Below are 23162 nucleotides of genomic sequence, written 5' to 3' on the forward strand. Positions count from 1 at the left end.
ACGAAAAAACAGTCTGAACAATTTCTTTGGGGTCAACATGTCCGTTGAATCCTGCGAAATTTTTCAAATAATCGGAACACGACCAGGGTTTAAACGACAGCAATATACAACTATTGAATCTTCTTCTAGTTGAAGATAAGACGTCTCTCGTCCGTGTGCTCCCATACCAAAGAAAATAATTTTGCGATTAATTTTCTCATTTTTGCTTTCGGCAGCCGCAACATCTCCATGTTTAGTTGTTAACGGGGGACTTACCTTTGCCAAGGGGGCGGAGTGATCGTTGATGTAGTGCATAACACGCCCAGTCAACGATGTGCAGGATCAGAGTGAAATCAATACAGTATTAAGCAAGCGTAAAATGTAGCATTTTAAAATCAATGTATTAGAATAAGCGCAATAAATTCAACGGAAATAAATCAAGATTATTTTGAACGTCGAATTCAATTGATGAGTTGATTATACCTGACGAGGTAATCATATTCTAAAAGTTGCTCGTCCTTAACTGGATGGAAGGAAATTGTTTGATTCGAGCAACAATCGATTCCCTTTTTTTAAAAAATGGTCTCATTATAACAACTAATGTCGGACTGTCTATAAAATGAGCGACGATTATAATTACCAATTTCGATGGGAAGAAGGCGCGAAGGGTTGACTGATAATCAAAAGGGCGGTAGAGGTTGTGAAGACTCAACTGAAGAAATCTTTCGGCGCCGTGGCAATCTCGGGTGTCACCAAAAATGACGTCGAATACCTCGAGACACATAGCTGGAATCAACACTATCAAGAATTAATCTTTTATTATTTTTCCAAAATATTTTCTAACCGAGATAAGAATCTTCTTCTCCGTTGTGGCCGTTGATGCACATATTGAACTCGTTATTGTAAACGTGTTCGACGAATATCCGTATGGTCTCTCTAGTCATTACGTAACCTGTTATTTTTAAAAAATCGCATGATATCCAGCAAGCAAAAATTGGTTGGCGCAAGTATATACCGGCTCCACCTCCAAAATATCCTTTGAGGAGTCGATTGTGGGCGAATCGCGAGCCGAGAAAATGCGGCAAGGAAATGTCATGAGACATAAGAAACTGCCTCAAATTATCCACGACAACATACCTGAAAAAAAAAAGAATAAATATAAGAGAATCCAATGTAACAACTGAATAGCTATATATAGTGTCATTGAGGTGCGAGTCTATATGTACGTGTCATCGTCAGCTTTAATAAACCAATCGGCTTCGTTTAAGTGGTTCTCGTAAATATATTTCAACCCTTCGGATGTCTTTCCCCACAAAGTGCTGTAGGAATCTTCGACTGGCAGACCAATCGCTGGAATTGAAGCATCTGCAACTTATTGACTAATTAATAAAATTTAAACAACTGAAGATTTTTTTTGGATAATGATGTATACCTGCTTGTGAACTTAGAAAGAGCAACATGTCGCATTGTTTGCCCCAAGTCTTCTGAATCAGCTGGGCTCGAAACTTACTCTTAGCAGATATGGGAATCCAGCAGAGAATTCGATGCTGGATTGGTGGACTAGCGGAATGAGTTGCATCCCCAATTGAAACTGCAGTGCGGGTGAGCGGTAGAAACCTTCCAATAAAGGAACAGCAACCGAGGAACACAGTAACAATCCACCAGTAGCGTAAAAAAGATAAACTCAAATTGATTTTGAAAAATCGCATCTTCATCTTACAGTTTGGTATATGAGATGTTTATTTGTTCACAAAAAGAATTTACAGTCCGATTCTTTTGTCGGAATAAGGTTTGGGTCGGAGCAACTGCATCAATAAAAAATAGAAACTTCTTAATGTGGTATTTGATGCTGCTGGCAGTTTCGTGGACTCGGTGTAACAACCTCTACGAAGACAAAAGGGGCGGAGTGTTTTTAAACTTGAGTGTACTGCGTGATCTTGAGCTTGAGTGTAATTTACTGGAGGCAGCCTTCTATAGTTTGGGAAGAAAGTTCTGGTTTCCACTAAAGAATACTACACCTTAGTGTTTACAATTCAGACTTGAAATAGTATCAACAGAAAATGTGGCAAAAACTAACTTAAAAATTCACGTCATCATGTCAACTTACTGGAACGTGAGAGGAGTCTTCAACAGCAAATCGATTCCTTTTGTGATAATGTTTACAGTGGTGCTGGCGTTACCTTTTTATTTCAACAGGATTTTTAGGATAGCCTCTAGAGAACAGGACGTTTCACCAATGTGCACGGAAGGGATCCTTGACGGAATTCAGTACAACAGTGAGCAAACGAACAGAGGTTTTTTAAGTGTAAGACAACGGCAGTCATGTCGACTTCATCACTACAAGTTAGAAGATACCGTGTCGTGTTTAGATAGGCTATCCACCAGTAAGAACGACGATAATTCCTCGTTGGCGCTGGTGAAGAATAGACGCCGGAATAAATTCCACATCGCTTTCGTCGGTGATTCCAGAGTGCGCATTCTGTACCTCAGTTTCATCAAAGTAAAATCAAATTTCCTATCATATTATATTACCATCATCCGCTCAGCAATAATTGTGTGTTATTATTAATTCAGTTGTTTCCGGATTACGACCGTGAATCGGACATCGACCCAACAGCCAGGCACGCGGACGCCGATGTGATCAGTTCGTTGTTTGGCGATTTGATAGTCAGTTTCCGTTGGCGTCCGCTGATCGCCGGAAGAGTGGTCGATGACCTCCACCGATGGATTGCTATACTTCAGGGTCGTGTTGTTGTTCAAGGCCAGAACCATAACAGCAGTGATTATCCGCCTGACGTCCTTCTACTTGGAATGGCGTCATGGGACATTCTGCAGCAAGAAGGAGACGACCATCTTTGGTATGAGAAGGGGCTCGAGGATCTCGTTCCACTTTTCCAGGAATTTTTTTCCCCCAATCAAGGCCCAGGCAGTGGATTTTCCAGTGGCGATGTTGACACCCGCAAAATTATTTGGCTAAACCAATACACGACTTTTGATTTCTTTGCCGGCAACGACGGAGCCAACCGCGTCATATTCAAAGAGAAGTTGCAACTTTGCAACCGAATCGCCCACCGAATCCTGAGGTAGCATCTAAATGAAATTTGTTTTATCAATTTGTACCTGAAACGTCAAATCATAAACAGGGGCAGTGGTGTAGCAGTATGGGATTCGGGTGACGTAATCGCCGAGGAAGCCGTTCGTGCGTGCAAACTTCATCATCGATTCGAGCGCGTCAAAGATTTCATGAGCGTGGCCTACATCAACTGCAAGGATTACATTCACGCCGGTTATGTGGCGTTGCAGCAGATGACTCAGTTCCTCTACAATGACTTGTGCAACAAGGAATTTGACATGAATTGAATTCATTGTTTTAATTATCGTTTCTTTATTATGTGATGCGACAATTTCCTGATGTTTGTTTTCGAGTTTGAGCAAAAAAGTTGATGGATTTGAACCTTTAATAGGACTATACTTATTCAAACCTTTGCTGTATTTTCCAAAATATGACGTTTAATTTAAAAAAAATTATTTTTTAAAGCTGTATGCTTCTTCAAAATATTTCCGGAATGATGGAAAAAATGAGAGGGCAATGATCTCGAACCAGCCGTTTGTACGGATGTGTCTCGTTCTTGTAGATTGGGTCATCTTTGTTCATCCTGTTCCAAAGGTGGACGCCCACAACGTCCTCCGTTAGCCAACTGATGGGCATTTCTTCCGTTTCGTTGGCCATTGGTTCATCGAATAATTTTTGCATCTCGAAGTGATGGACTGGATGAAACGACGGTGCCGGAAGGACATTAAATCCAGGACAGCTGACGTATTCTAGCGATTTATGGTCCTCGGAGTTGCACCACGTTTTCAAGACGCGGAAAATCAAAGCAGGTCCGTTGTTACCCCACAAGTCTGGCCTATTAACAAGAATAATTAGACCGTTTACGTGCCATTGGAAGGTCTCGAGACATTTTCACCTTAGTTAAAACTGATCTAGCGAGATACTGATCCACCAAGTTTTTAAAAAAAAACGAATATATAAAACCGATATCACATTTATGATATAATCGGATATAATTACCTGAAGTTGGTGACAAAGTCCTTGATGGCAAGTTCAATGAACCGATGTTTTGCATTCGCATGAATCACATTGTTGTTGACAATTTCGCGGTCGACGGCGGCAACGAAATTGCGATAGGACGTGACGGGGCGCACAGAAATGATGTCAAGATCAAAATAATAACCGCCGAATTTGTAAACGGTCAGCAATCGGAGCGCGTTACTCAGATTGTTGACGTGATACGTCCCTTTACGCCAATTTGTGCATTGGTACCAATGCTCCATCAGTGTTCCGGCCATGTATTCATCCACCTTGATGTCGATAAGTTGGACGTTGGCGTAGTTCTCCATGAGTATCTGCACGGTATCGAGATCGGCGTTGATTTTCACATCCGTAAAAAGTACGTTGACTGTTAAATTTGGATTATGCAAGGCGAGGGACTCAACGGCGCAAGCCTGTCGATAACTGAGCGCACCGTTGCCCGACGTTTCTATGAAAAAGGCATTGTCTTTATCTTGACCAGAACTGGATTTCGTGCTGAAGTAGCTTTTAAGCGGCTGTGCACATGGCAAAGTGCAACTCGGTCGGCCACAAATGTCCGCAGTCTGATTGGGGAGCTGACAGCAGGTTGCTCGATCAACCTCCGGAGTGTCACGAGTGGTAGGCCTATTTGTCTGAATACAAACAATTGTTCGTTACGTTTATAAAAATCACCTGGAATTACTGACTGGAAATGTAACACGCATAGTCCATGAATTAATGAGGACGATATTGATGGAACCTTCTTGATCTTCTTGATAAACTTACTTGGTTATACTGAAGGTTCCACTGGATTAAAATGATAAAACAAGTGCTGCCAATCAGATACAGCAACTTTACAAAGGGGCGTCCGAGAAAGAATTGAAAACTTAAACGGTAAGTTGGATACTTGGTTTTAAAGGGAAATATGACACTGGAAATTCGAGATGTTGTGGAGTTCCTTAAAAGCCCCATGGTATGGTCTGACTTTCCTGTGTATTATCAACAACTTGATGATTTTCTATTGTCAATAAATGTCTTGTAACCGATTTTCTACGGTCCCGGAAATTTCCTTCGACGCCGTCTGGTAGCTAGATGTTAAATGACGATATCTTGACTATGCAATTATTGTCGGAAGACTCCATCACAAATATTTTTTGGTTTTGGCTAAGGCTTAATTTAATTAATTGGTGCTTCAAACACTGAGAGATAGAGTCGAGACCTAATAACTGTTCCTGACAATGCTCAATGGCTAATACAGAATAGCTTCCAAATTAATTTGGTTTTCATCGCTGAAATACTACAGCTACAAGCCAAACAGACCAATCAGATTCAAGCAATACAACTCATTTATAGGGCCCACAAATTTTCACCTCGAGTTAGATAAAAAAAAAAAAAAAAACGATGATCCTTGCTATGCGATTCCAGGAAAACCCGATGATATAATATAACGACCGACATAGAATAAAAATGCGTGTAAGGCGGTGCAAGGCAATTATTTTATTATACAAGGATCTTGTCTAACACGCACTATACGTTATATTCATGCATGCTCGAGAGCGATGGCCCGTCCCTCAAAAAGAATTCAGTTGAAAACCTTAGGCTACTCACTTTTTTACTATGCACTATACGCATAGATGGGAAATTCACCATAGGTGTTACTAGCCAGGTTATTATGCACGTGTCGGTTGTTATTTGTCGATCAGAGAACCTACGCTGCTGGTCTTTTAAAAGGCAATTCCTACATTGGCCCGTCTATAGGGTACAAGATAATCTAGATTTTAGGGGAAAAAAAACTCTTTACTCGCCGTGGGCTTCGGCATGTATTCTAGGCCTCAATCTACTTCTTCATGGACAAAGGGTTGCCCCTTCGATAGCATTATAATCATGGATTAATGTAAGAAGCTCCCACTAAAAAGTTCAACAATACGTATGTGTAGGATTAATCCTAATAAAATACTTAATTTTTTGTCTGAAATTTTCGCAGACATTCGACATAAGTTCGATGACGCAAGGGTGGTCCTGATGCTGCAATCGATTGGCGTTGACGTAATCTGATGTTAATAAAATAGTAGGCCTAATCAATATTTGAAAAAGTCACTGACTGGACTGATTCCACAGAACGCCAATCGTAACTTCGGTAATTGTCGCCAAGTTTTCAAAGGCGCCATCTAGTCCGCTGAATTCTTATTCTCCGTGTTAGTTTGACTCGTACTTATGTTGTATTACTGCAATCTTGGTTTGCCTAGTAAAATTGTCGAACTACTAGCATGGACGTGATTGAGCGTGCTGCTTGTATAAGCATATCAATAAAGCTCTAACCTTGAAAACGTGGATACTCTACCCATTATATCCTTGGGCTTGAATGTAATATCAATTACTCGAAGTTCTATAACTAGTTTGGAAGGATGTGTACAATGTGGAGTGGTAGCACCATCACTCAATGACCCCTTATTGGCCGCCATAGTATTTTCAAGTTTGTGTATACGTGTCAGACCAACAGCAACGCCAGGTGTTTTGACGAATAGCCTAATCACCATGCCATAATAAGAGGGCCTAAACAAAATAACGTGGTCTAAAGGCAATTTTAAAGACACATCTTTCCTCGTTGATGGCATTATTATTGCATAGGATGTGCAGGGAAGATGAATTATTTTAATTCCCTTGACCTTGAAGCAGACTTACATTGCGTTGTTCCTAGGTATAATTATTTTACATTCAATGACTCCTAAAACTCCCCCCCCCCCTTTCACAATAATCAACTTTGTCTTTTTGTTCTTAACTTCTTATATGTTTCTTGAATCGAATGTTCGAATATTGTCCGATCGGTGGTAACGTTTGATCACATAGTAGGTTTCAATTAAAGTTCAACAACGTAAAACGTTCTCTGATTAAAAATATGGTATTTGATATTATTGATGCCGAAAGAGTAGACCAGGCAATTGTTGTAGACAAGTGCAATCATTTTGTCGAGGCAAACCGCTTTGCGGCCGTCCTGGGCAACCATCATGCCACGAGAGATGTCAACCCAAAATCCAAGATCGAAGGCTATAACAAGCATCAAGCCGTAGGTAGTGTTTCAGTGTAAACAGCGAGTTGCTTTTATCGAATCATCAAGTAATTTTATACGGCTGTTTCTGATTTACTTCTACTACTTTCCACGTACAAAGACATGTATTGACTGATGCTTTCGTTGACAGATTGAGAGTTTCCAACATACAGCATAAGCGAAGACAAAAGCTAAAAAGCTTTATTGTTCGGAAATTACTACGGTATACAAAATAGCCTACATTATAACGATCAATTATGTGATGATTGATATCGACGACTTCGGAAGACATGGGACATCATCAAACCACCACTTGGCAATGTCTTGGTAACTTTTAGACGTTTGGTTAGCTTCCGGATCGTTGAGCTTCTCGCAAAGGGAACACCAACCGTCAAACGGCTGTCGATCCACAATCCAGTCCTTCTTCCATTCGAAATACCTGGTGTAGAGCTTGGGATTTTGATCCAGTAGGATGAGGTAGTCGGCCAGGTCTTTCGGCGACTGGAAATCGGCAGCGTGGATGAACGAATACGGTGGGGCGTAGGCGGAATAATCGGAGCCCCCGTAAACGATGGGCACAGCACCAACTTGGAGAGCCCGGTAGAATTTCTCCGTGACGTAATCGGGGCAGAAGCTATTTTCGGCTGCGATGTAGAATTTGTAATCGCCAATAATCTTGTCGCACTCGAGGCTCTTCCAAGGTTGGCAATCCAGTCCTTTGATTCCGCATTCGCCATAGACGTCGATCGACGGATAGAATTCAAACAGTTGGCGGAAGAAATTCTCGCGGCGGCTTTGAGTCCAGCACTTGGAGACGAACCAGGCGATTTTCTTCGTTTTCTTACTCACGAAATTATCATCACTCCTCCCACTGCTATTAGTATTATTCATTAGCGTTTCTAGGAACACTGCTGGATCAGGGGGCAATAATCCCGGAGCCAATTGGACAGGCAAAGTCTCTCTGTCTAATATCGACGAAGTCCTATTCTTCCGCCGTAAAATTCCGTACGGTTGGGGTGAATAAACGTCCGAGTCCCGACGGTAAGTCATCGTCCAGTTGAAAAATCCTTCACGAGCCACTGGATGCTGAAAAACGGGATAAATCCTGCCGGATGTTTCGGCTTCGTAAAACAGGAACACGTAACGTTGGTGAGGATTCCTGTGCGGAGGCACGTCGCTGACCGGATCGTAGTTGATGGGATGGAAGAGAAGTGCGTCGCTGTCGTTGAGGAAATTTCGGTCGTCTGTCGTCATGCAGTTGGTGACGCGACATCCGGCCCGGACGAACGGCTCCTGTCCCATACCGAATTCGAAATCTTTCCAGTGAAAGAAAGTCGTCCAAAAAAGAATCCTTTTTATTTTTTGACTTGATGAAGGCGGCAAATTTGAAATCGGCTTAACGGAATAAGGTTGCTGCTGGCGTTGATGCTTTTGAAAGACGTTGCCATCGAAGTGCAATTTCCTCACCAGCGGATGGTGAAATAATTTTAAATACAGAAGAAGAATAACAAAAGACACAATGGCGAGGAAAGGCCACCTGATTGTTCTAGAAATCAATTTGTTACATACTCTAGACAAGGGCAGGCACATCCGAGCTAGTCGACTGACAAGAATTTCCATCGTGATCAATTTCACATTAACCGCAATTATATACCTAGCTAAATAGTCAATTTAACATCTTAAGCCCAGTTAAAGTAAAACGTATAGACGTCATGAAAGCAAAAAGCCAACAATTGAATCGCGAGCTGAAACAGACGAATCTTTTTCCATCCGCGGATGCCACAGTCTTGCTGACGGGCCGTAAGTGTTGAAATGGATTTCCGCAGTCGCTTATTTTTCACATAATTATATAGTCCGGTAACCGGACTGCAACATTTACGGAGTACAACTCTCTTATCGGACAACGCAATGTTAGTGATTCGATTTCAATGGCGTAATTACCCCAATAATTCATTTGAGCAGCCCAATTATTTTTAATAATATCGAAATAAAGATAAACAAAAGACGTGAAAGTCTAATTAGGTAGGAAATTTTTTATCCCGCAAAAAGGATCAATTTTTTTATTCATCCTGATTTCCAATTTCCTCTTGTTTACTTGATTTCCATCACGCATTTAGCGCGCTATGCCATCTTTGTATATCTGTTTCACTTTTTAAACTATCGTCTGATTTAATGGAATTAACTCCTGCCCGAATCAACGAACATAAGTACAATGTTGAGAAGAGACTACCTGGATGGTTTTGAAAATTCAGACAGTTGCACAAGACAAGACGAAAAAAAACGCAATGAAAACAGTACGTTGTTTGTTGAATGTGGAGGCAATATTGTGAAAAACGGGATTGAAATCAAAACGTTACTGTTTAAGCTAGCGTAGCTGTTAGACAGCTCGGTCAGTTAGTTGTGATTTTCTATCGCGTATGATTTTTTCCCTTATATGTTACCATGACCATCTCCACCATAATATGGTGCCTCTTGTTTTTTTCTTACTTGCTTGACGGAAAGTTTACAGTTCCTAGGAGAAGGAGGAGCCAAATGGAAAACCAAAAACAAAAAAACCACCTCGAAGTGGATAGTTGGCCAACGTTAGCTTATTATTATTAAATGTTGATGGTGTGTATAGATTTGAATTAATAAAATTTGTGTTTGAATTTGGTGGAGGGAAATGACAAATTTTTTACGTCTTGCATATTATTCACTTGGAAATGCAAGGTTCTCGTTAAACAAAGACAAAATAAATAATTATAAGGTAAACTGCACTTCATAAGAATATGCTGCGTCTGTTCCCAGCAAAAGAAAATGCGAATGAATTATCTACATGAAAACTATACATAACAACCTTCGTCATTTAAAAACACAGGCGGTATGTTGCGGTACGTTACGTCGGTTTCTACCGGCAATGATTGGTTACATACAACAACACAAGGCTCCTCTTTTTGCTTTACTATCACACGAACATGAGTTCCAGAGTTATATCCTAGTGTTAACGTTGAATACAAGAGTCTGAAATTCGTGCGAGTTCGGTGTCTGTGATAGGGAAACATACCTTGAAAATATCTTTTACTCATTCACATTTTGCTTGTGAAAATTCTGTCTATAGGCCTAGAATATAGTATGTGTGTTGTAGAGTTTAACTTCCTGTTGTGCCACTTTTAACGGTTGACAGTTATTGATCCCCTAAGTCGTTTTTTACGATTTCTTCAACGCTGCACATCTACCTAATTATGTCAGAAACTGCAATCAGCAACTTCATTAGCAAGTCGACGTGTCATTTAAAAAGGCGGAATGTCATTTTGGCATCTTTTTTCTTAGCGATATTAGCTGTTACCTACATTGGCATTATTTTCGACTCAAAGATCACCATCAAACATTATGTCGACTACCTAAAATTCCACCCGTGGACATCTGCAGCTGCATTCCGACCTTCTGCTGATTGTGATTTGTCTTCATCTTGGGACACTGTCTTGAACTCTGACACATTAACAGGCGCTCAAGTCATGCAGTACTTCAAGTGGAGCAACCGACAGTCCTGTCAGTTGGTGCAAGACTTTGGCGGGACGATGTATAAAGAGCCGTCGGGCTGGGATGGACAGAAATCGTTGTGTCTCGACCCGGAAGTGGCGCCCGTACCCGGCGACTGTCTCGTTTACTCGTTCGGCACCAACGACGAGTGGTCGTTTGACGAGCAAATGTCGGCCTACGGTTGCCAAGTTTTTGCATTCGATCCTTCGATGATGGGCGAGGATCACTACGACCACAATCCCGGTAACGTCCATTTTTACAAATGGGGACTGGGCGACCGGGACCGACACGACACCGACTACAATTGGGAGATCCGTTCACTTTCTTCCATCTACCAGACGCTCGCCGCCCGTCACGGCCGCAAGATAATCGACTATCTGAAAATCGATATCGAAGGTGGTGAGTGGGATGTCATAACAGAGATGATTGCATCCGGGATGTTGTCCAACGTCCGGCAACTAGGCGTCGAAATTCATTTGGTCACCAACGCTCCGCTGGAAAAGTATCGCGACTATGCGAAATTGCTGAGATCGATGGAGACGATGGGGATGGTCCGCTTCGATTCCGAATTCAATCCCTGGTTTATGGCTAATTTCACGCGACTACCTGAGCTCGGGAAACAAAGTCAAGGGTACGAGATTGCGTGGTTTAATGCCAACCTGACCCGTCATCCTACCGGTGGTTAAAACATTTGCGTTGCATTCCTATAATAGATTTTGTGCAAAGATGTTTCTCAATTCACTTTATTTGATGGGATGAATATAATTGAATAAAATTGACGGTCAAATCGAACAAATACACGAAATAAAAGGTAATGTTTATTTGTAACTTCTCAGCAATTACATTGCACCAGTAATAAAAAAAAATTAAATCGAAACAAAACTAAAGGTGGCCTCTGTGTGTGTGTGTGTGTTTTTTTTTTATTTATTAATATTATTTCAAATTAAAATAAACATTATTTATAAGGACTGTCCCAAAGTCCAGGAAAGTCTTTCGTGAAGGGCTGCCTTTTTAGTTAGTCCTTTATTCCTGCTAGTGCTTCTGTTTGATTTGTAGTGCGGCCGGAAACATCTTCCGGGGTGCCACTTGGGCAACAAACTCGGGTAATATTTCACCTGCCCTTGGTCTTGGTGAAGTTTCCGGCACAAGTCACAAAATCCGTGCCGCACCATTTGTCTGAGATCCGATTCGACGACGTAATCGTCTTTCCACCACAAATACTCGTTGTACAACGTGTCGTTAGCGTCCAGCATTTTCAGGTACTGGGCCAATTGCTCCGGCTCGTACTCCAGGGCGTCGATGTACGAGTGCTCCGGCGCCAGTTGGGCGTAGTCGGCACCACCGAAGACGATGGGCACAATGTTGCGCCGGCCCATGATGTGGAAGAACTTTTCCGTCACGTAGTCGCTGCAAATGGCGTTCTCGAACGACAAGTAGAATTTGTATTTGGACTCGAGCATGTCGTAACATTCGGGCCTCGAAGTCAACAGCTCGTGCGGCTCGCAACGGAGACCCGACCCGAGCTCGAGGTCTTCCTCGTCGCAAAATCCGTACACGTCAACTTTGACGTGCTTCTTGAGTCGCTTGATGTAGTGTTCCCGTCGCCCGTCAGTTGAGCAGTGGGAGATCATGGCCGCCACCAGAGTTCTGTTCTTCTGGCTCTCGCAATTCGTCCGAGAATTGAAATTATTGTCACAGTTGAACTTTGAGTGCGTCTCTTTGATCCTGGCTTGGATCTCTTCGCTTGTCGTTGGCGCCGACCGTTTCGGCCGGATCCGCCCGTACGGGAAAGGAATGTCCGAGTCCAACCGGTAGGTCATGGTCCAGTTGAAATAGTTGGTGTATCCCGTGACGTTCATAGGCTCGTTGGACGGTGGGGGTTCGATGGTAAAGAAGATAAATCGTTGGTGGGGTTGACGCTGGAAATGTGGCCGTTTGGTCAGCCAAAATTCGTCGTTGAAGTTGAAGATGACGGCATCGAAGGAGCTTAGCGGACGGTACGGATATTGATGCGGGCTGTTGACAATTTCACAGTCGCTGACTGGGCATTCCTGCTGAACGAAAGCGTCGTGTCCCGTCCCGAAAATGGTCATCTCCGATCGTCTGGGTCCATTCCAAAAGAGAATCGATTTGATTTTGGTAGAGGAGTTACTCGCCTTTGGTTGTTCCAGTTGCTGCAATAATGAATAGCGATTGTCGACAAAGATCCATTTACTATAAGTGACGAACAAGATCGCCAACAAATTCACTAGAAGAATAATCGCAAGTTTGACGAAGCGCTTCTGATTTAGAGCCATGAGAAAACAAGGCGACAACCGAGTGGTTGCTGCTGGCGTGTTGAGCACAGAAGATTATTCCACTTACTGAGACTAGAAGTTTTGGATATTGATTTTCCTTGTTGAAATCTGAATTACCCAGTCATCCTCAGATTGACCTTAATTGCCGGAGACGAAGAAGAAACAATTGGATAATGAAAGAATCACGTTCAGAATTGTATAGCAAAAAAAGTGGGGACCACAAAATCTGATCCCGAGCGATAAAAGTCTTGTTGCTGCCAAACTCGACGACTAGTTGGCTTCTTCTGCCGGCCGTCCATTTTTTCTTTCACTTTGTTTCATTTTCACAATTTTATCTCATTAAAAAGTTCATGCACTTACATAACATACAAACTTACAAACATTTCTAGACAGCCTCAATTTCGAAACTACACATATTCCATTAGACCCTATTACATCCGCAGAAGATCAACAAAATTATTTTGAAATATTTGTCTATATCTTTCCCAAAAAAACAATAGCAAATCCAAGCAAATCAATCAACTGCGTGGCAAACAAACTAAGTCGAATGAAATTATTGAACACCAGCCAGATTGACCTTTTTTATGCAATCCAACTCAAATTTCCGCCCGACTGCTGTGTGCTCCAGGTAAAATCTCCTCCTCCCCACCCCTCTCTATTCGACTGATAGAAAGTATAAGGCTATACTCCTAACTTAGAAACATCTTCTAGACAGACATGTCCGTAAGCACTTGAATCGATTACTTTTTAACGATGTTTTAATCACCCCCAGTGGCGTATTTACAAGGTTATATAGATATTCTGCTGGAAAGCTTGTTAATATTTCTATTTGGAGATAAATGAGTATGGGGTAGATGGCGCCAAAGGCTTTTAAGATTATATTAAAATCAAAATGTAAAAATCACGACCTCGTCATCCGAGTCGATGCCGAATTTCATTAGTCTTGAATTTGTTGTGGCTATATGCTACCGTTCAACCATCGTTGTCGTAAACCTCAAGGATGTCGTAACTTCATACTCCATTAGTTGCCTATAGAACGTGTCGCAAACTTGCCATATATCGTTCATTCAACTATAACACAGACAAATTTTATACCCAGTTCTTCTTTCCTATTTTCGAGCACCTGATGGACCATCATAGCGGCTGGTAAGCGTTAATTGTCTACATACGTATAAAAAGGACTGTAGGCTATAATATCGTCTGGAACTTTGACTAAACTGAAAACTTACACACCTTCATAGGTCGATTTCATTGTGTTCACCTCATCAGCATGAAACGAAATGAGAAAACGAGTGTCTGCAGCGAGTTACTACCTAATGCTCACATCATTTGTATTCGTGGTATGCTTTCTCGCCTTTATCAACTACCAACATCTTGGTGTCACTCATTCGAGTATCTTGCCAATGTTTTCCAATAGTCCAGCTTCACAGCAACAGGTTATTATTTTGATAACAGATTGGCAACACTAACGACTTTAAATTAGATAGGTGTTATCTCAAATTTGTTTTTTTGTCCTCACTTTTTAGGTGTCGCATGCCAATGATGCTGAAAATGCCAATAATAACACATTTAAGAAAAATAAGAAGACCAATAAGATTGATTTGAGTAACCAATCGTCCTCGGATGCGTTAAAAATCATTTTGCTGTGGAGTACGTGGAGTTCGACAATGGCCGACGAGCCACTAGTCAAGGCCCGTTGCCCAGTCACGTCATGTATTTTTACAGCCGACATGTCGCTCATCCACCAGAGCGACGTTGTCGTCCTCTACGTCGACACTCTGACGGACTTCCCGTTAAATCGCCGACCGGATCAGCGATTCGTTTTTGCCCAACTCGAGTCGCCAGACAACACCAAAATGGCGACGATCAATGACCCCCGTCTTCGTTACGATTATTTCAATTGGACCATGACCTATCGACGAGACTCTGACATTTTCCTACGCGACTATTACGGATCCGTAATCAAGACAAATCATTACAGCAAATTGAACAGCAAGAGTTCCAACATCAGCCAGGAGATGACAGCTTTAATCAGAGGCAAGTCGAAATTGGTGGCCTGGTTTGTGGCCCATTGCTCCACCCCCATCCGGCGTGAAGAGTACGTCCGCCAGTTGAGTGATTTCGTAAAAGTCGACATCTACGGACGCTGCGGAAAAGATTGTCCGTCCAACTGTGACGACTTGTTGCGCACCGATTACAAGTTCTACTTGGCGTTCGAGAATTCCTGGTGCCCAGATTACGTCACCGAAAAATTCATCCGGCCTTTGGTCTACGACTCGGTGCCGATCGTTTTGGGTGGGGCCGACTACAGTCATTTCGCCCCGCCGCATTCCTACATCAACGCCAGGGATTTTGATTCGCCAAAAGAATTGGCCGATTATTTGATTCGGTTGGACAAATCGGACGATCTTTACGCCCGATACTTTGAATGGAAAAGAGACCACGACATCACTCTGCTCGACCTGTCCGGATGGTGCGACTTGTGCCGAATGGCTCACGATAATACCCTACCGGCCAAAACCTACCGCGACATCAAACAGTGGTGGATGCTGGATGAAGGAGAATGCGAAACCGATTCAACCAAATATTTTTAGTTATTTTAGTAAATTATTATTCATTGGGGACTTACAAAACTTTTACAACTATTTCCCTATCACATGAAGTTAATGTGTAAAGTAAATGAATGTATTGGTGCCCTTGTTTTTATAATTGAAATGTGAGGTCCGTTCTATTATTTCCACGCCCGAGAAGTCCATGTCGAATGAAAGGAAATTTGGAGAAGATGTGAATTTTTCGAAATAATACTGAACAACTAGTTGTTTTAATGGCCTTGTTTGTCGATTATCAAACCAAGACTAGAAGCAACAAGAAAACAAAAAAAAGGTAAAAAAGACCCTAAGACATGAGATTTTCCAAACCGTGACACAGGAAAACCGCCGCTCGGTAAAACTTATGAACAATTGAATGCCATACTGTTGCAGTTTAAATCGCCTTCAACCTTTTTTTTATAATTTCAGTGTTCATATTTTTAATAGGCAATTTAAAGCCTTAAGACTTTAAGAGGTAAGAATTGTAGGTATTAGTTAAAAAAAATATGAAAACGCTGTCTACCGCTACCGCTAGGTGACTCATTATACCACCAGTTAGTGACGCGAATAAAGAAATCGTCTGCTGCTGTTAGCCTGTTACCGGTGTAGCACATTTACGTGAAATCGTGAATGAATCCAAAGAAAAAATGATTTTCAACCTATTTTTGCTATCGTAGAAGTTCTCTATTGGTAAATTTAATGCAAATAAAAGATTATACATTGCAGGAGAAAGAAATGTAATAACTAATTGTGATTCTTCTTTGACAAAGTTTTGCCCTGGTTTTGCCAAAGACTACGAAGTCTGTGGTTTTGCAACTATGCATACTTGCCCAGTTGCACGTGATTTGATCCTTCTGATTCCTAATCGACGGCCATCCAACAAAGCTACAAAGCTGTTTGTGTGATTGAGCTCTATTAATTTTTGAAGGTAACTATTATTTCTTCTCTATAGAAGGAGAAGTTAGGAGTTTTTAACATATCGTGGTTGACTAATTGCTACATGCTGATAAAAGTTATAAATTGGCAACACTTTCAAATTCATGTTTTCATTTTAGCAGTTATCTCATTAGATTTAATGTAGGATATTATGCCTTTACTCTTAATATGACATTTTGCAAATAAAATGTTTGACAAACTCTTTAATCTGATAAAACTAAAGAATTCTATTCCAAAAGCTAGATGGATTCATAAAATTTATTCAATTTATTTTTACTTTTTTCTCTATTACCTATTATGAGTAGTAACTGTACACTTAGTGAGGATGAGGGAAATTCGTCAATTTAGCAGAAGCAGTCTTATGTAGCGTTAGGTTTACGACATTCTATTCGAAAAATTGTCATGTCAAATTTGTCTTTTTCTTCTCTAGAATCTAGATATTTTCATCACCTTTCGGAGCCGACAACCCGACGTCAGTAAACTCTTCCTGGTTTTTCCCTTTCCCTGTGTCCTCGTGTACATTCATGCGAAGGTGAGTGTATTCACGAGGACTTCCTTCCGCTTTTCCTACCTGACATTGCGACTTTTCCAGTTACGTTCGACTTCCTCATCCATTAAGGTAATTCAGACGACCATTTCATTGTAATTCGATTTCAAGCCATTTGGCAGTGATAACTGATTAGACGAATTAGTATGTTATCCTATTTAAACGGCGGTTAAAAGCGGGTTTGAACTACTACTTGGCAACCTTCGGCATAAAAAACTCGATCCGTTGCATGCAGATTGTTCCTCAACAGACCCAATCCGATAACGTTTTGTTCCTTTAATAATTCCTTTCGTTTTGAATAAAGACTTATTCAGCATACGTCTTCATCTCACAATCATGTCAGTGGTGGTTCAAAACTTGGCATGTGCAAAACTTTTTTCCAACGCAGATTTCTATTTTGCTATTTAGATTCGATTTCTTTACTTTTTAAGCTAGTCGAAAAAACGTGATCGTTTCGTAACGTAGAAACTCATTTTGACACGAGAAAAGATAGTTGCTGAAGCTACACCAAGCTACACACTAGCCTTTCCAATTAATCACGTTCGTCATAATTTCAAGTTTAATTCATTTAGTGCATTTTTCGGCATTTTTTAAGTTCGTTGAATAATTTCGATTTTTTCAATGAAGGCTTAAGGAAAATAGTATGATTGAGATAAAGTTTTTAAAAAGACTAGCTTTAAAAATATGATTCCTTTGGGCGCCGATGGCCTAATGGTTAAGACGTCGGCGTCTACGTTGTCGGATGTGGTCGCCAGGGTGGCAGATACTGGTTTGGAACTCACGGTCACGGCTTGGGAGAGGTTGGCTACTGCTGTTAGTTTAGGATAGGATGTTGGGTTAGGGTATAGGTTAGGGGTTATAGGTCCTCATCAAAGCCTGAACCGTTGCATGCAGACTATTCCTCAACAGACCCATCCGATAACGTTTTGTTAATATTTTCAATAATTTCTTTTGTTTTGAATAAAAGACGCCAAACGCGAGATACGTCTTCACCTTACAATCTTGTCAGTGGTTCAAAACTTTGCACGCGCAAAATGTTTTTTTCAACGCAGATTTCTATTTTGCCGTATTTTGCTATTAAAATTAGATTTCTTTTCTGTTTTAGGAGTCGAAAAAACATAGTTGTGATTGTTTCGTGACGTAGAAACTTATTTTGACGCGAGAATGATAGCTGCTGAATTGAAGCTACATCAAGATTCAAGCTGCAAACAAGCCCTTCCAAATAATCAATCACGTTTTGGATTTAAAGTTGAATTTATTTTTATTTAGCACATTTTTAAATTTTGTTAAATAATTTTTATTTTACATACAATTTTACATGTTGTTAAAGCTTACCTTCACATTTCATCATACTTGGTCAAATATTTGTTTTATTTGTTTGACTCACAATCAGTGTTGGTACCACGTCGGGCACCCTTTCTACAACCAGCCCGATCAGCAACACTTTGAAAAGTCTTTTACACGCCATCACATTCAAAATAACTAACTATAAATGACTATATTATACCGTCTAAGCGAGTATAGCTGTGATTCGTTTGACAATGTATTCGAAAAATTCTTGACATTAACGTATTTTTTTCTCATTTCAGATGGTTGCAAACAATTTCAAGAAAAAGTGCTGCTAAAGGAAAAATAACCACCTCCTTCCAGTCTTGTCAAGCCAGAAAACGCAATTTAAAGGTAGGATGCATTTTTTACTTTACTTTTCCATCGACCAGTGTTGCAGCAAAGTTCTAAATCGCTTAGGGTTTTCCGCTTTCTATCCTAATTAGTCCGCAGACTTGAACAACTTTTAATTTTCTCGTGGAAATGTGTCACAAATTCATGTGTAACAAAACGATCGTGTATAACCGCCGAGGGGAAATGAATTTAAGAAAGCATGAGCTGGTTTTTCTTTTACTATTCATTTTTTTTCCTGATGGAATAAGGACAGTTTATTGTGAACTTTTCACATGAGAAAATATCGCAATTGTGTTTTATTGATTGAAATTGATTTTGAATCAGTGACCTGTTGACTCGGGCGGGTATTCCCCTGGTGGGTATAGCGTACAGCTGCAGGCCCAGTCATATGCATGGGCTCGTGTTTGCATATCGGGTCCGATAACATGCTGTTTTTCTGCCAGGAGATTCAAATGTTTTATGTTGACTGTGCAGCGCAAACTCAGCCTGAGAATTACTAGAATCATCCCAGAAATTTTTTGCTGGGCGGGATGAGCAGGCCACTGATATTGATCCTGTGCGAAATCTTTGTACCAGGAAAGCGGCGGGTTGTTCAATTGGTCGGGAACAGGTGCATCAAATGTAATGAAGCCGAATGTGTATAAGAATGAAGCTGAATGCAGCAGGGATCACCGGTGGATAGACAAACTTTTTCACGTGATACGCTGAAATAGCCGATTGGCAGGTCTGGTCCAAATTGTGATGGATTTAACTGTGACAGGATTTACGTTACCCGTCCAGTTTGGCTTTTTTCCGATTTTCCGTGACATCAAATCTTCGTTCTATCCGCTCGATTTAAGTAAACTGAAAGTGGCAAATTGCCGTAACTGACAGATGGCGTAGAGAGTTGCCAGGATCCTATCATTACTGCTTATTATTATTACTGCTGAATTGACAGACACACTGGGCGGATGTACTCTGTACAAATTTTTGAATTTAATTAAGATGTTAAATTAAAGAAAATGAATTGTTGGTACGTGAATATTTGACGGCGCTTTTGAGCTTGATGAGAGCAAGGTCTCCTGCATCGGTGGATCGGTGCATGATTCCAGGCAGGATGGATTAAGGTTTCGCTATTGGAATACAATTTCCGGTTGTCTTCCGACTCTGCCGTGTGATCGTGAACCCCCAATGGACTGGTAATCGTAATTATTGTTGGCCTTATTCCGTGTTTTAAATTGAATAATTGAGTCTAGTGGTACTAGAGCAACGAAATCCTTCTATGTACACTACACTCTGAAGCAAAATAAACATTTGTTAACTTCCCACGAATATTCGCACAAGACGCAAATTGGTGTATCAGAAGCGAATGTTACTTGTTGAACTAAACAGTCATCCAACTGTTAACAAGTTGCACTAATGTGAGTTATTCTCCTTCCCTACACATAAGCCAAATCAGCCGTCATTGCATACCAAGTTAACTTGAAATTCAACTTACAAAAAAGTTTGACCTCATTTGAGTTTTTCTATTTCTGTCAAGAACAAAAACGTCTTTTCCTCTAAGCAATTTGCTGATGCCTGAAAGAAGCGTATACGTGATTTCCGCGAGGATTAAGTGGACTGCGCTTCCGGATGTATTTTAATTTCATTCTTTTCATTACAGCTCCAAACAAAACGTAAATAGGAAAAGTTAACTGAGCTAGCTTCGGAAATGTTTCATGAATGCCTTTTTGATCGCTCTCTGCATTTTCATTAAATATATAAGGGAAACTGCTAAAGCTTTTCAAATACTTTTGCTCTTTCCATTGTGACTACCACCACTCGAAGGGTAAAGCGGGTTAAAGTGCTTCCCTCTTTTGTCTCTTCCGCACGAACGATCCGCCGATTCCTGCTTTAGTCAAAGATAAGCTTTTGTCTTCATCATTGCGTAACAGAGACTTACATATTGCATATTACTGATTAGTAATATGCAAAACTGTGGGTATTAATTACGACTCAGTCATGTGGAAAAAAGCGATCGCATCAGTGTGTACAACAGAATGAATGAGTAGACATCCAGCGAAAGGCAACTAGACAGTAGTCGTTCTAGTTGCATTAACAGCAAGTTTCAGAGAACTTTTCAAAAAAGGATAGGCTCAATCAATCCAGTTTGGACTATAAGCTGCTCAGTTAACAGTGTCTCAGCGTCATCTGTCTGTAGGTGGTGTGTTGGTCTGCAGGGACTTCTAGTGTCAATCACATATATTTTTTTTTTTGCAGATATTAAATAAAGAAAAAATTGTTGCTTTTCACTGAAAAAGTCAAATATCCCGCCGTAACTACCGTTTTTAGCCAGCAGCCCCAGTGCCCCACCTTGCGTTAGCCATGGCAGTTACAATAGTGGGATCAAGCGGGAACGGCGTTATTCAGCTACTTTTATTACGCGATGCGTTTACTAACGAAAAATTCGTTCCATCCATTTGGAAAAGGACCAACTTGTTGCAAAAAAAAATAATTATTTTTTTTTTATTTAATGATTTACGTAAGTACTTTTTTCTATGTTATTCGCCGGAATCAGAAATGTCCATCATCTTAAGTTGTATTGACAATCTTACCTGGAGTGCCATTTATTGAAAGAGTTGGACGGAAGCGCGATTGATGTTTGCAGAAAGTTTGAGGGTTGTTAAATTTTTCGCGATCGGACAAAAATCATGGCGTGTAAATGGTACAGAGAATGCCCAGGTTCTTTGTGCTAAACTGAACGATTTGATTGTTGATAAAATGAAGCCTGAGAAGCCAAAGAATTCTAATGTAAGTTGCCCTCGCTACTACTTTCAATGCCAGCCTGACTTGAAATGTCATTCACGCAAGCTCGTATGTGCTGGAGATGCAGCATGCAGAAAACTTTCCGTTAAAAATCTGCGAAAGACTAAAACGTAACGAAACATCCACGTATTACACCCAAGCTAGTGAGACTTTGCGCCAGCTGCCATGAAACTCTACTATGACCAAATTAATAACTGGACATAATTTACAAGTTCGAAGAGACAATTCCAATTGCTCCAATGCAATTCCCTCCTTCTAGGCATCGTCTATTCGGCTACCTTCTCAAGTCGGTCATGTTGTTGCTGAAGATTTCTTTTCACAAATTGAAGAGACCTTACAGGCTGTACTGGATGGACCAGTTCACGTTCCCAGCCGTCTCTTTACTAGAAAAGGCCACAATATTGGTAAGTCACAAAACTATTAGATACTTACAGTATATAAAACAAATTATTTTTTAAGTTAATTTAATTTGTCAATTGTAGACTTCGCCACCATATTCAGCATGGATAAGACTCCTGTTCCTATAAACCCGGTATGGGACAGTTTTACCAATAAAACACGATTTGTGGAAGATCTCCACATCCAAAAGGGAAATCGATTGTAACAATTCTTTATTTATATGAAATAATTGTTTTTGTTTTTATACTTTCATTACTTTTTTTTTACTTCAGGGTGCTTTGGAAAATTTTCCGCCCTCAAGCTTATAGCCACAACCACTACTTTCAATGTTACGCCAAACCAGTTAATGGTTCCTGTTATCTTTTGACCCGGTTTGATCACTCAGTGATTAATGATACTTTGAGGTGGACTGTGTGTAGTATATAACTGTTGAATTGGTCGATCAAAGAAGTCAGTTATTGATCTGATTTTAACCACCTAACAGCTCTCGGACACAGTCAACATGAAGGTAAAGTGGAGGCAAGACAAATAATACGACTTTTTCATCAATTACAATTTCTTTTACTGGATTAGTTCTTGATTCTTGTCAGCCTCATTGCTGTCGTTGCCGCCAAATCCGCTTATCCAACTAAGGATTATTCATCCCCCGCTTATGAAAAGCCTGCTGAATCCTACGTATATATTTGATTAAATGCTAATAACCACAAACAACAATTTTTATATTGTATGGTCCAAAAATCTTAACTTTTATTTCAGAAACCTCAACCATATAGTTTCGAATGGGCGGTTAAGGATGAATCCTACAACGACTACTCTCATACTCAGAGTAGCGATGGGAAAGTGATCACAGGATCGTACCGCATGGAACTCCCAGACGGCCGTGCTCAAATCGTCAACTACAAGGCTGACAGCAACGGATACACCGCCGACGTCACGTACGAAGGAGAGGCCCAATACCCGCCTGTCACTTACTCCGCCTCAGCTTACTCTGCTTCGGTCTATAATGCTCCAACTTACCCCGCGTTCAGCAAAATCCCAGTAAGCGAAATTCCAACATACAATTCCCCAACCTACAAAATCCCATCTAGATATTAAGCATAATTTCACGTTACGCATGTAATTCATCTGTGTGAATGGTAATTGATTTTCGCTTGTACACGAAAATTCGATTTAATTAGCAGGAACTCATTTATGTCTGTCAACCCCCCACAATTAATAACTTTCACCGTAAAATCATGCTGATAAATCCGGATAAATCAAATGATAAATATTCGAACTTTGTTTCTATTCCGAGTAAATGTGGCTCAAGTCATTT

At 40.7% G+C, this 23162-nt stretch overlaps 7 protein-coding genes and 1 long non-coding RNA gene across 10 annotated transcripts; 4 read left to right on the plus strand and 4 right to left on the minus strand.

Annotated features, from left to right (window-relative positions):
- Positions 1–361: 361 nt before the first annotated feature.
- LOC124202501 (glycoprotein-N-acetylgalactosamine 3-beta-galactosyltransferase 1-like) lies at positions 362–1815 on the minus strand. The gene is made up of 6 exons (XM_046598834.1): positions 1412–1815; positions 1206–1344; positions 995–1116; positions 824–931; positions 620–765; positions 362–545 (listed from the first exon to the last, which is right to left on the minus strand). Exons 1-6 carry the CDS (start codon positions 1692–1694, stop codon positions 441–443), a joined length of 903 nt encoding a protein of 300 aa, XP_046454790.1. The 5' UTR covers positions 1695–1815; the 3' UTR covers positions 362–440.
- Positions 1816–2074: 259 nt separating this feature from the next.
- LOC124202500 (N-acetylneuraminate 9-O-acetyltransferase-like) lies at positions 2075–3401 on the plus strand. The gene is made up of 3 exons (XM_046598833.1): positions 2075–2479; positions 2554–3062; positions 3123–3401. The coding sequence occupies exons 1-3, from the start codon at positions 2075–2077 to the stop codon at positions 3337–3339; spliced, it is 1131 nt and encodes a 376-aa protein (XP_046454789.1). The 3' UTR covers positions 3340–3401.
- A 49-nt stretch (positions 3402–3450) lies between these two features.
- On the minus strand, positions 3451–5378 carry LOC124202499 (lactosylceramide 4-alpha-galactosyltransferase-like). The gene is made up of 3 exons (XM_046598832.1): positions 4838–5378; positions 4052–4704; positions 3451–3887 (listed from the first exon to the last, which is right to left on the minus strand). The coding sequence occupies exons 1-3, from the start codon at positions 5021–5023 to the stop codon at positions 3530–3532; spliced, it is 1197 nt and encodes a 398-aa protein (XP_046454788.1). The 5' UTR covers positions 5024–5378; the 3' UTR covers positions 3451–3529.
- A 1974-nt stretch (positions 5379–7352) lies between these two features.
- On the minus strand, positions 7353–8399 carry LOC124202914 (alpha-(1,3)-fucosyltransferase C-like). Its single transcript, XM_046599419.1, has one exon. The coding sequence runs from the start codon at positions 8397–8399 to the stop codon at positions 7353–7355; it is 1047 nt and encodes a 348-aa protein (XP_046455375.1).
- Positions 8400–9966: 1567 nt separating this feature from the next.
- On the plus strand, positions 9967–11431 carry LOC124202587. Its single transcript, XM_046598943.1, has one exon. It carries the CDS (start codon positions 10319–10321, stop codon positions 11300–11302), a length of 984 nt encoding a protein of 327 aa, XP_046454899.1. The 5' UTR covers positions 9967–10318; the 3' UTR covers positions 11303–11431.
- LOC124202586 (alpha-(1,3)-fucosyltransferase C-like) lies at positions 11427–13289 on the minus strand. The gene has a single exon (XM_046598942.1). It carries the CDS (start codon positions 12911–12913, stop codon positions 11576–11578), a length of 1338 nt encoding a protein of 445 aa, XP_046454898.1. The 5' UTR covers positions 12914–13289; the 3' UTR covers positions 11427–11575.
- Positions 13290–13833: 544 nt separating this feature from the next.
- On the plus strand, positions 13834–15696 carry LOC124202618 (alpha-(1,3)-fucosyltransferase C-like). Its single transcript, XM_046598970.1, has 3 exons — positions 13834–14059; positions 14155–14349; positions 14440–15696. The coding sequence occupies exons 2-3, from the start codon at positions 14194–14196 to the stop codon at positions 15505–15507; spliced, it is 1224 nt and encodes a 407-aa protein (XP_046454926.1). The 5' UTR covers positions 13834–14059; positions 14155–14193; the 3' UTR covers positions 15508–15696.
- A 343-nt stretch (positions 15697–16039) lies between these two features.
- On the plus strand, positions 16040–23134 carry LOC124202422. Of its 3 annotated transcripts, none has more exons than XR_006878078.1 (9): positions 16040–16191; positions 16272–16429; positions 16868–17056; positions 18574–18664; positions 21708–21852; positions 21931–22048; positions 22120–22355; positions 22421–22522; positions 22604–23134. It is a non-coding gene; the product is annotated as an uncharacterized LOC124202422 (long non-coding RNA). The 3 variants fall into 3 exon arrangements; XR_006878077.1 differs by having other exon boundaries at positions 16044–16191; positions 16875–17056; XR_006878079.1 differs by lacking the exon at positions 16868–17056 and having other exon boundaries at positions 16044–16191.
- The last annotated feature ends 28 nt before the right edge of the window (positions 23135–23162 follow it).

The sequence above is a fragment of the Daphnia pulex genome, chromosome 9, assembly GCF_021134715.1.
Source record: "Daphnia pulex isolate KAP4 chromosome 9, ASM2113471v1".
In the NCBI taxonomy this organism is placed as follows: Eukaryota; Metazoa; Arthropoda; class Branchiopoda; order Diplostraca; family Daphniidae; genus Daphnia; species Daphnia pulex.

Coding starts and splice junctions, on each gene's coding strand:
- LOC124202501 (XM_046598834.1), bottom strand. CDS start 1,694: ATGAAGATGCGATTTTTCAAAATCAATTTGAGTTTATCTTTTTTACGC. Junction 1,117..1,205: donor ATTAAAGCTGACGATGACAC/GTACATATAGAC, acceptor TTTTTTTTTCAG/GTATGTTGTCGTGGATAATT. Junction 932..994: donor ATATTTTGGAGGTGGAGCCG/GTATATACTTGC, acceptor TAAAAATAACAG/GTTACGTAATGACTAGAGAG.
- LOC124202500 (XM_046598833.1), top strand. CDS start 2,075: ATGTCAACTTACTGGAACGTGAGAGGAGTCTTCAACAGCAAATCGATT. Junction 2,480..2,553: donor TGTACCTCAGTTTCATCAAA/GTAAAATCAAAT, acceptor TTATTAATTCAG/TTGTTTCCGGATTACGACCG. Junction 3,063..3,122: donor ATCGCCCACCGAATCCTGAG/GTAGCATCTAAA, acceptor AATCATAAACAG/GGGCAGTGGTGTAGCAGTAT.
- LOC124202499 (XM_046598832.1), bottom strand. CDS start 5,023: ATGGGGCTTTTAAGGAACTCCACAACATCTCGAATTTCCAGTGTCATA. Junction 4,705..4,837: donor GGAACCTTCAGTATAACCAA/GTAAGTTTATCA, acceptor GTTTGTATTCAG/ACAAATAGGCCTACCACTCG. Junction 3,888..4,051: donor GACTTTGTCACCAACTTCAG/GTAATTATATCC, acceptor TCTTGTTAATAG/GCCAGACTTGTGGGGTAACA.
- LOC124202914 (XM_046599419.1), bottom strand. CDS start 8,399: ATGGGACAGGAGCCGTTCGTCCGGGCCGGATGTCGCGTCACCAACTGC.
- LOC124202587 (XM_046598943.1), top strand. CDS start 10,319: ATGTCAGAAACTGCAATCAGCAACTTCATTAGCAAGTCGACGTGTCAT.
- LOC124202586 (XM_046598942.1), bottom strand. CDS start 12,913: ATGGCTCTAAATCAGAAGCGCTTCGTCAAACTTGCGATTATTCTTCTA.
- LOC124202618 (XM_046598970.1), top strand. CDS start 14,194: ATGAGAAAACGAGTGTCTGCAGCGAGTTACTACCTAATGCTCACATCA. Junction 14,350..14,439: donor GTCCAGCTTCACAGCAACAG/GTTATTATTTTG, acceptor CTCACTTTTTAG/GTGTCGCATGCCAATGATGC.